The sequence below is a fragment of the Magnolia sinica genome, chromosome 4 (assembly GCF_029962835.1).
Source record: "Magnolia sinica isolate HGM2019 chromosome 4, MsV1, whole genome shotgun sequence".
In the NCBI taxonomy this organism is placed as follows: domain Eukaryota; kingdom Viridiplantae; phylum Streptophyta; class Magnoliopsida; order Magnoliales; family Magnoliaceae; genus Magnolia; species Magnolia sinica.
Genome location: NC_080576.1, coordinates 72191374 through 72203063, shown reverse-complemented (window position 1 = coordinate 72203063; position 11690 = coordinate 72191374). Strand labels below are relative to the sequence as shown.

Here is an 11690-nt window from a genome sequence, read left to right as displayed (position 1 = left end):
TTCTGCTTGAACGTCTACCGTTGAAACCCTTTTAGGGGCCACACAAGTTTTGGATCATTATGAAATTTGTTTTACCTCTTCATCCAGGTCTTTGTGACCTTATGAATAGATTGGATGGAAAATAAATGTTATGGTGGGCCCTACAAAAGTTTCAACGATGAAAATCAATTTTCCGCTGCTCTGTGTGGTGTGGCCCAGTTGATCTTTGGATATGATTTTATTTTTGTTGATAATGCTCCGAAATGATCTCGAAATATGGATGAACGTTGTGGATATAATAAATACATAGCTGTGGGCCATGTAACTTTGATCTCTTTTAAGCCGTTCGTAGAACTCTCAGTTGGAGGAGCGCTCGTCTTCGCAGTGAAAAGGAGGGGTAGTTTCGTCTTCAAAGTCGCTGTCTGCACGTGCTAGTCTAAGGCCCCGTTTGTTAAATCTGAAGTCTAAAGCCTGAATCTGAAATCTGAAGCCTGAATCTGAAATCTGGAGCCTGAATCTGAAATCTGAAGTCAAAAAACTTGTTTGGTAATTATGGCTGAAGTCTGCAAATTAAGTACTGAATTTGAAACAATCTGTTTGTTAACAAACATCTGAAATGTCTGAAATATGTTAATTTGACACATTTACCCCTATCTATCTCCTGTTTTGAAATGTTTTATATTATAAAGAAATTATTTTTTATTAAATGAAAATAAAATTATTCTATTGAATTCAAATAAACTATAAAGTACTTAATAGAAAATTAAAATATCATTATTCATAAAAACAGATAAAAAATTAATGATTTGCATATATAAGTGTGGCGGCAATTTCTTCTCACATATTGGACATAATAGTTTGTTCAAAGTTTCCAAATACTCCTTCCACTTCAGGCATATCATTCTCTGATTCGATATTTATCTCTGAAAGAACATTTTCATCGTTGTACTGTTGGAAGAGTGAATCGGAGATGGATTCTTTTCTGATGTAGTTGTGTAGTGTCATGCATGCAATAACTATGTCTCTTTGCGTCGGGAAGGAATATGGTGCCACCCGCTTCAAAATTGCAAAACGCGCCTTCAACACGCCAAAAAACCTTTCGATTACATTCCGTAACTTTGCATGCATATGATTAAAAACTTCTTCTTTACTAGTAGGCCGCCCACCACTACGAAAGTCACCCAACCAATACCGAACATTACGGTATGGTGCCATAAATCCTCTTGTGTGAGTGTAAGCAGCATCAACAAGATAGTATTTATCTACATAAAAACAAATGACAGTTTAGCAAAATTTCAAGTTATAATTTTACCAAGTTATATGAAAAAGTATATTAAATATTACCAGGAGGGGGCAATGGAAATTTCTTTGTTGGATCAAGTACAACATCCATAAGTACCCTTGAATCATGTGCCACCCCTTCCCATCCAGCTATGACATATGTAAAAATCATATTAAAGTCACAAATGGCCATAACGTTCTGAGCACATTCATCCCTTCCTCTTCCTCTATAAGGTATTTGTTTATCTATCGGGATACATGCAGGAATGAGGGTTCCATCTAACACACCAACGGCACCCTAAACATTAAAGGTAAATTGTTAACCCTTAAGTACGATGATTCAATTATAAGTAAATATATTTATATTTTTTATATGAAGTTTTACCTTAAATATTTGCCGAAGATGTCGGTGTGTTCTGATTTCTTGGACATTTTGATCAAATGATGGAGTGACAATCATTTCTTTGGCAAATTTTAGCATAGCAAATAATACCTCATGAAAGTACTTATGCACCGTTTGTGTTGAATGTACAAATCGATTTCTTACCAATCTATTCCGAAGGTTATGACTAATTGTCATTATAAACATGGCAATCTTTTCCTCGAGTGATACATATCTACTATCAAATAACCACCTTCGAATGCGAAACAAGTTACACAAACTATTGAATGTATCTTTCTCCATTCTAAACAATTCATAGCAAACTGAAGATGGACCATCTAGCAATTCTTTCACAAAATATGATCCAGGTAATGCAGGAGAACTTGCTTGTATTCTGTTGGTAAACGTCTCTAAATAATTAAATAGCAGCTTTAATACAATAATCTTCAATAATTTCTTCTGTTCATTTGTTAATGCCATAATTCTGTCAACATCGAAAGTAAAAAACTTCAATTAGATGTTTAAACAATTACCTAGTTAAGATTAACAAATCTCTTAAATATCTTATATCGACAAAAATCGATATGCTCTATATAATAATCTTCAGCATATCGATAAATCAAGAGTTACAGTGGAATTAAAGACATGTGAAAGAAATAAAACTATTAAACTAATATTAAAATTATTCAAACTGAACAACACTAATATAAAGTTTATAAGCAAAGCTAATGTCAAAACATTAAAGAAAAAGAAATAAAACTAATGTAAAAAATGTGAAAAAATAAACCACACACTAATCTAAAGTCTCTATCCAAAGCTTCATATCCTCTTCTTCTTCTAGAAGGATCCACACTTCTCTGTTCTCCTTCTTCTGGGTAAACGATTTTAGAGCTTTAAAGTATAATGGATCTGGTCTTCTTATTGATAACATGCTGTTTAATTTCATTAAACATTCTTTGATAGTGGGTCCTTCTGCATCTGTCTTTTCCAACTGATGTATGAGTGCATCTACGCTGCTTTGGATATCCTTCTTGCTATTTGGTTTGTGCCGTTTGCGTTGATGAGCTTCTAAATCGACAAGCGGTGCCTGTTGGCATTCTTTAGTAGCTGAATTTATATTAACATTGAGACTGCCTAAATTGATTTCATTTTCACTCATAGGTGTATTTGAAGGTATTTGAGATGACGACCCAAAATACTCCTCGGGAAGATTGTCGCTATGTGTTGTGTAGGCTTCAGCACCAGTTGCAACAAAACCTTCAAATAAGGCCCTCAATTCGTTCTCAAATGATAGTGGTCTATTTCGGAATTGAGCTGCATTCTTATTTGCCTACAAAAAAAAATCATAAAATCATGTCTTAATTTGATGAAAGGCAAATTCTTATTTAACTATATAACAAAATTTCATAATTACCTTTATGTACTCGTCCCATCTTTCTTCAGGCCAATCGAATTGGCCCGTCAATGCATTGTACCCATGTCCCGTAATGCTTATTAATTTTATCCACGCAGTATATTGTACTTTCAGATAATCCCATAAATTCTTCAATTGCTTTTGATTAAATTCTTTTCCTGTACGCTTTTTCAACTCAATTATTAATTTGTTCCATGCTTGTTTGGTCAAGCTTGAACCTGACCTACCACCCTTATGTGCTTCTTCAAGACAACAATCAATAAGTATTTTTTTCTCCAAATCACTCCATCTTGCCCTGCCACTATCCCTTGAAGTCATCGCTACAATAGTCTACTATAAACTGAGAATTGTTTAACGAAGAACAATTGAGTAAAAATCTTTTAATAAATTTACTTGATTAAAATAAATAGAAAAGACAAAAACTCATGAAAATCAAGTCAATTTGAAAGATAAAGAGACTGTAATACCTGTCGAAGAGAAATATTTATAATCTTTTATAAAGATGCTGAAAAAATAATTGATGATGCAGTGGAGAAGTAAATGAGAAGCCTGTTGTATTTTATAAAAAAATAAACGTGAATTGGTACTACACCAGATTATTTCCCGCCAACTTTGATCTCCTTAAAACTGTTCGTACAACTTGAGCTCGATGAGCCCCATATAGGTTTCCAATGCAGGAACTTCGTGCGAAGAGGAGCAGACGCGGATTTCCTGCTAAAGCCTTTCGTAGGAACTTCGTGCTCTGTTAGCCCCTCCATGATGTATGTGTTTCATCCATTCCGTTCATCCATTTTTACAAATCATTCTAGTGCATCACCCCAAAAATTAGAGGGATATAAATCTCAGGTGGACCACACCATAGGAAAATAATAATAATTGGATAAGCATCATTAAAATCCTCATAAGGCCCACTGTACTATTTATTTGACATCCAATCTTTTAATTAGGTCATACAGGCCTAGATGAAGGGAAAAAACAAAGATCAGCTTGATCCAAAGCTTTTATGGTCTCCAAAAGTTTTTTCATGGTCGACGCTATTCAACACTGTTTCCTGTAATGTGGCCCACTTGAGATTTTGATATACCTAATTTTTTGTCCCATTCCACGAAATGATCTGAAAAAATAGATGAATGGCATGGATGCAACACATACATCATGGTAGGGCCCACAGAGCACCGACCATCAGCTGCTGGCCGATGGCAGTGGAGCAGCCAGTCCGTTCCCGTCCTAGAGGTGTCCTGGGATTTCTTTCCCAGGACGTTCCCACGTTAGGATGCATGGTGGGGGTCACCTTGATGTTTATGTTCCATCCAAGCCGTTTAAAAGGTTATTTTCACTGGGATGAAGTGAAAATACCAAAAATTAGACCCCTTAGTGGCCATATAAATGTTTCAACGGTGGTCAGTAAATCTCCACTGTTTCCTCTCGCGTGGTCGATTAAAATTTTGAATATATCTTGTTTTTGGTTGCATAACGTAAAATGATCTGTAAAATCGGATGGACGGTGTGGCTTTCACACAAACATCTCAGTGGGGCCCACCCAGATTCCCTGCGCAGTTACTTCCTGCGTAAGGCTTTTGCAGGAAATCTGCGTCCGTTTTCAACGGAAACGGATTGGCTACTCCCGGTGGTCGGTGCTCCATGGGACCCACCATGATGTATGTGCTTCATCCTTGACGTCCATCTATTTTAGCAGATCATTTTACGATCTGAGAACAAAAATTAGTTATATCCCACTCTTAAGTGGACCACATTACAGGAAACAGTGTTGAATGAGCGTCCACCTTTAAAAAACATTTTGGGGCCATAAAAGTTTTGGATCAAGTTGATTTTTGTTTTTTCCCTTCATCTGGGGCTGTATGATCTAATCAACTAATTGGATGTCAAATAAACAGTACAGTGGGCCTGAGGAGGATTTTAATGATGGATGTCCAATCAATATTGTTTTCATGTGGTGTGGTCCAGCTGAGACTTATAAACCTCTCATTTTTGGGATCAAGCCTTAAAATGATCTGTAAAAATGGATTAACGGAAAGGATGAAACAAATACATCATGGTGGGTCCCACAGAGCACCGACCAGCAGCCACGGGGCTGGTGTCAGGGGGAGTAGCCAATCCGTTCCCGTTTTCAACCAGGACGCGGATGAGCACGGATTCCCTACGAAAGCCTTTCGCAGGAACTACCTGCGACTGGAAGTTAGGTGGAACCCACTGTAATGTTTATGGGAAATCCACTACGTCCATCAGTTTTGCAATATCATTTTAGATGATGGGCCATAAAATGATCTAAATCCAAGATTCAGGTGATCCGTACATTAGGTAAATGTGTATAGGTAAATTCCTATCGTTGAAACCTTCCTGGGTTCACCTTGTTGTTTATATAACATCCATACCATTCATAAATTAATTCCTACTGTGATGAGCTGATAACATGAAAATTATCCTGATTCAATCTTCTTCAGCCCCACGCCTGTTTCAACTGTGGACATTCTATCCTCTGTTGTGTGACCCATATGATATTTGGATTTCCTTCATTTATGGGTCCATGTCATAACATAATCTTGCAAAACTTATGGACGTGTTGGATTTATCTTAAACATCTCAGCGGGCCCCACCTAACTTCCCGTCGTAGGAAGTTCTTGCGAAAGCCTTTCGCAGGAAATCCGCGTCCGACGGGGATTGCGTACTACGCCCGCCCGTCCCTGGCTGCGAACGGGCAGTTCTGTGGACGGGCCCACCGTGATGTATATGTACATCCAAACCGTCAGTCCCCTTTTTCAGATTATTTTAAGGCTTGAATGCATAAATGAGGCAGATTCAACACTCAAGTGGACCACACCAAATAATAATTTTGGTTGCATTAAAATGCACCAGTTGCATTAAATGCAAGAGTCATTTATGATGTGGTCCATTTGATTGTTGGATCTAACTCATTTTTTCCTTGATGCCTTAAAATAATATGAGAAAAGGGATAGAGGGTTTGGATTTAAAGATACATAACGGTGGGCCTGCCCACAGAACAGCCCGTTCGGAGCTAGGGACGGGCGGGGGGTAGTACGCAATCTGCATCCGTTGTACGAACGGTTCAAAGAGATCAAAGTGACATGGGCCACTGTGATTTTTTTACCATCCAACCTATTCATTAGGTCATGTAGACATGGATGAAGTGAAAACACAAAGATCAGCTTGATCTGAAACTTCTCAAGCTCTCAAGAAGTTTTTAACGGTGGACGTTCAATCCCCACCTTATAGTCCAATTAATCATTAGACTTGCTTCTTTTATTGGATCACACCTTAAATTATCTGAAAAGGTTGATGGACGATGTGGATCAAACACATAAATCATGGTGGGGCATAAAGAAGATCTGCAGGTTAAAGGTTGATTTTGTATTGCGCAAGCAATTGAAAAGAAAGACTTTCCGTAATAACTTGAAAAGGGGTACTTTTGGAAGTAAAAAATTTTTGCTTAATGAAAAATCACGGAGTGCATTCCGCGTTCACCATTAAGCCAGACTCCTATCACTGAAAGAATTCAGTGAAAAACCACTTAGCGCTTTCTGTCTTTCGCGTTAACAACGCATTAACAAACACCACTAAACACGGAAAATTTTCTCCATTCCGCGTTAAGTGCAAAAATTCAGCGTTAACAAACACGGCCTATGTTGGTCACTTAAGTTTGTATTCCTTCATAAAAACCGCTGGGTAAAAGGTTTTGTCTACAGTGGCCATTTTCTCTTGATGGGAAAAGGATTGGCTACTCCCGCTGCTGCCACCTGCCAATGGCTGGTGGTCGGTGCTCTGTGGGCCATCCATGATGTATATGTTTCATCCATGCCGTCCATCTATATTACTAGATCATTTTATGGTATGAGACCAAAAATGAGTTATGACCCAATCTCAAGTGGACCACATTACAAGAAACAGTGTTGAATGACGGTAGATTATCAAAAACTTCTTAGGGGCCTGTTTGGCCGGCTGGATTAGATGGGCTTAAGTAGGATGGAATTGCATCTGGTCCTGTGCCAATTCCACTCCATGTTTGGGAAGAGTGGAAAAGCTTGGAAGTAGGCTAGATGGAATTGTATCGGTCCGTGCTAATATCACTCAATGTTAGCAAGTTGTGTAGGTCCCACCATGATGTGTGGGCTACATCCACACTGTCCACCTATTTTTAGAGATCATTTTAGAGCATGGACCAAAAAATCAGGTAGATCTAAAGCTCAAGTGGACCCCATCATAGAAAGCAATGGGGATTGAATACTTACTGTTGAAAACTTCTTTGGGGCCACATAAGTTTTGGATCTGCCTCATTTTTAGGCCCATGCCATAAAATGAGGTTACAAAACAAATGAACGGTTTAGATATAATACATTCATGTTATTATCAATAGTTTCAAATGATGGTGGGTATATCCTTTCAATGTACCACCATATTACAAGCAAAAAGGAAATTAAGCTTATCCCATGATAACAGGGAACAGTCCCTGCCATGGGTAATAATGATGTTTTTTGAATCCCAACCCACCTAATACCGTGGGATCGGTCCGGCCAAACCGGCCCTAGGGGTCGTAACAGCTTCGGTAGCTGATATTTGTTTTTAGCCTTCATCTGGTCCGTATGACCTAACCAATGTACTGGATGTCAAATAAATAGTACAGTGGGTCTTAAGAGGATTTTAACAGACGATATCCCACACTATTGTTTTTTCCTGTGGTGGGGTCCACCTGAGATTTATATCCCCCTCTGTTTTGGGATCAAGCCCTGTAAAAATGAATGAAACACATACATCATGGTGAGGCCCACAGAGCACCGATCACCGGCCACCGGGCTGATGGCGGGGGAGTAGCCAATCCGTTTCCGTTAGATGGCAGAGATGAAAATATAGTGGGCCATAGGAAGTTTTTAATGGTGGGCGTTCAATCACCAATGTTTTATTGTGTTGTGGTCCACTCGAGATTTCGATATGTTTTATTTTTGGGATCACGCCCTAAAAGCATCTCAAATAAACGGCCTGGATGAAACACATATATCATGGTGGGTCCCACAGAGCAGTGTCCGCATTCCAGACAGGTATTCAGACCGGGCCAGACGAGAGGCTCCTGCGGCAATAGACATGTGGTGTCTTATAGCGGGGAATGGAGGAGAGCCACGTTGCCATAAACCGATCCCATTTCCCTTCCGTTCTTAGATATCTCTAAGCTCCCCACCCCAATATTTATTTATTTTCTTCTTCTCTCTCGCTAGCAAGTAGCCACAGGAACAGGAAATGAGGAGACGGAGAACGGCACAAGGGCGTGGAATCGAGGAGCTATGGCAGCGAGAGCTTGGGGAGCTCTCTCCCAGGTCCTTCGCCCTTCGTGCAGGGGCATCCGAGGTAATTTTTCAGATTCTACATGTCCATTTTCTTCAATGCCTGCACCTGCTGTTATCTCATAGCTCATCGAGGATCATACAAAGCCTCGTGTTTTATTTATTTATTTTTGCTGGTCTTGATGTCTCTGTGGCAAAATCTCAAATAGGGAATTGGCGTACCTTGCTATAGGTTACTCTTGCTAACCGAGAGTCATGTTGGTCGAACTTTCATAAGATCCAACCCATCCGTCAGGTAAGCTGGCTCATGTTCACCGCATGAGCCGGCTCCTCCTCCGAACTCATACGCACGAAGGCAAATCCCCGAAATACGGAAGATTTTTGATCTCTTGGTATTACCACCTCTATCACAGCTCTTGCCCTGCAGAATACTCTCTCAAAGTTTATTGGTATCCACCCCTCCGGGAAACCTGAAACGTACAGGGTGGGATATTCGTCAGATTCCCATTCCTTTCATATTTCTTTCCTGGCGCCAGATTTCATCTACCCACCGAAATCCAGTTTCCTTCCCTTTATCCTCCTCATGATTCGCTTCTCCCATGCTACCTCCAATTTTCCCAATCCTGTTCTCATCACCAGATTCTCTCCAGGCGATCCCCCTCGAGTCCCCTTCTCCAGACTCCCTTCCTGCACCATCTTTCCTTTGCCATTCAGATGAGGTCCTTGCCGATGGGAACATTCTGGACAGACGACTCACAAATTCCAGTCAGATTCCATTTAGACTTTCTATCATCTGGTTAGATAGAAACCTTGTCACAAGTTCGTTGTATGTCTTAATGAATTTTATCCTTGAATATCACCACTAAAATACACACACTCCTCTTGCACTCCAGGACCACTGCTCTTGCATCCGACTTCTATTCTTTGATCCACTATGTTCTAGCCTATAAGCATGTCATAGTTAAAGATAGAAATTTATTTTAAAAAATAGCATCTCATTTAAACTGTAGCATCTTTAGTTCAACTAAGACGTGGCAAGTCTTAGTTGAACTATCACGTCTTAGTTGAACTAAAGATGGTACAGAGTAAATGAGATGCTATTTAACACAATTTTTGATGCAATGTTCGAGCCACATGGAATATATGAACATTGATAGGTAAGAGTACGTACTTAGTAGATGGGAAAGGATTGATTAGGGTTTTCCCCACAACCGGCGCGCCACAACAACACCCGGTTGCTGGGAGAAGTAGGCAAGGGTTCCCCACCGTGTTGGACGTGCATGTGTAAAGAAGCTCATCCAAGAGAATAGGATTTTTCTTGCCACATGGAAGATAGTAACATTGATAGGTAAGAGTATAGAGTTAGTAGATACGATGAAATGAAGGAGATGCATGTAACATAGCCTGCATTCAGGAGACCAAGTGAAAAGGGGCCAAAACTAGAGAAATCGATGGATATAAACTTTTGAATATTGGAAAGGATAATAAAAGAAATGGGATAGGGATAGCGGTAGACAAAGATTTAAATGATAAGGTTATAGATGTTAGGAGAGCAAATGATAGGTTTTATTAATAAACCTTGTGTTAGAAGAGGAAATAATCAATGTTGTTAGTGCATATGCACCACATATGAGGTTAGAGGGTAGAATTAAAAGGCAATTATGGGAGGATGTTGATGGACTAATGCAAGGAATTCTGAATGAAGAAAATATATTTGTAGGAGGATACTTAAATGGTAATGTAAGAAAAGGAAGTAGAGGATATGAGAGCATACATAAAGGATATGGTTTCAGGAGAAGAAATGAGATGGGGGATGCCATCCTTGGTTGCTATGGCATGCAATCTAGCACTAGCAAACACGTACTAAAGGGAAATGAACATTCAATAACTTTCAACACTGGATCATATATAAGCTAAATAGATATCTAGCACTAGCAAACACGTACTTTACAAAGGGAAATAAACATTCAATAACTTTCAATACTGGATCATATATAAGCTAAATAGATTCCTTTCTATTTAGGAAAATAAAAGATTAATATGTAATTATAAGATTATACTAGGAAAGAGTCTGATTACATGACATTGGTTGTTGTGGATATTTACGATAAGAGATGGAAGAAAGGGAGTGAAATTAATGTGTTAAAAAGCTAGGTGGAATTTAAAAGGAGAAAACAATGTTAATTAGAAATAAATTGATGGAAGGAGGAAAGTGGAATGTTGAGGAAGAAGTAAAGTTACGTGGAATGAGATGGCTGAGTGTATTAGAAAGTGGCATAAGTTTTTTTTTTTTTTTCGAAGAGTAAAGGCTGATTTTATTAAAAAGCTTGCCTGCAAAACATAATAGGAAAAGAATGGGACAGCCCAAATAGATTACAACTCAAGAGAAGAGAAAATTAGATCTTGATCAACAAGGAGGGAAGGCCCCCACTTAGAAACAGAGAATTTAACGTAACCTTTCACTATTGAAAAGGATGTTACCCATAGAATTCAAGATAGGTGGAAGAAATGGAGATGTGCCTCTGGAGTTTTATGTGATTATCGTGTATCGTGCAAACTTAAAAGGGAAGTTCAATAGGATAGCTATTGGACCGGTCTTGTGTTATGGGACAAGAATGTTGGGTAGTTAAAGGACAACATGTTCATAGGATGAGTGTAGCTGAAACAAGGATGTTGAGATTGATCAATGCAAGATGAGAAAGGACAAAATTAGAAATAAATGCATTCATGGGAACGTAATACTAACAAATAATAAGATGAGGGAAAGTAGACATAAATCGTTTGGTCATGTGCAACAGAGACCAAGAACTACGCTGGTTAGGAGTGAGTTGGTATATTTTGAAGGCTCTAAAAGGGCAAGGGAAGGTCCAAAAGGACGTGGATGGAGGTAGTAAAAAAAGACTTGATGACCTGTGGTCCGACCCTTGTAGAGTGGAATGGCGGAACATGATTCATGTAGCCGACCCCAATTAATTGGGATAAGGCTTAGTCCGCTTGGATGATGACGATGATGATGCTCAAGCCAACTTGATATAGAGGATTTTTGCAGGCATTGGAGCTTTCATTTATCATTCATCATTTTTTCCTTTGTCAGGCCTTTGTTATCAATTGTAGTGTAAGTCATGGGTAGTTTGACAACTCAGATTTGGTAGTATTTGGGTTTATTTCAAATCCAACAACCACCTTCGTGCATTTGGCAGCCAAGTATTTAGAGATAATGGAATAAGAGGTATTTGAATTACACAGTTTTGGTGTGTTGAAATCTCAACTTTTTGCCACGATTCGGGTGTAATCCGAGTGAAATGCCTTTTTTGGCTATCTCTTT

The 11690-nt window shown here is 39.0% G+C and overlaps 2 protein-coding genes across 4 annotated transcripts in view; one reads left to right on the top strand and one right to left on the bottom strand.

Moving 5' to 3' along the window:
* Positions 1-2435: 2435 nt before the first annotated feature.
* LOC131244167 (uncharacterized) lies at positions 2436-3374 on the bottom strand. Its single transcript, XM_058243814.1, has 2 exons — positions 3057-3374; positions 2436-2972 (listed from the first exon to the last, which is right to left on the bottom strand). Exons 1-2 carry the CDS (start codon positions 3372-3374, stop codon positions 2436-2438), a joined length of 855 nt encoding a protein of 284 aa, XP_058099797.1.
* Positions 3375-8165: 4791 nt separating this feature from the next.
* The window catches only part of LOC131243210 (uncharacterized), a 36311-nt gene continuing 32786 nt past the window's right edge, over positions 8166-11690 (top strand). The window contains exon 1 of one of the 3 annotated variants that reach the window (XM_058242383.1): positions 8166-8429. In XM_058242383.1, coding sequence (XP_058098366.1) covers positions 8322-8429 — 108 coding nt within the window. In that variant the 5' untranslated portion in view covers positions 8166-8321. The remainder of the gene's footprint in view (positions 8430-11690) is intronic. The other 2 variants (XM_058242384.1, XM_058242382.1) reach the window with 2 other exon arrangements.

Excerpts from the sequence above, each read along its gene's own strand:
- LOC131244167 (XM_058243814.1), bottom strand. The coding sequence starts at position 3,374 with ATGACTTCAAGGGATAGTGGCAGGGCAAGATGGAGTGATTTGGAGAAA. Across the intron at positions 2,973-3,056 it reads GATGGGACGAGTACATAAAG|GCAAATAAGAATGCAGCTCA; the intron begins GTAATTATGAAA and ends TTTTTTTTGTAG.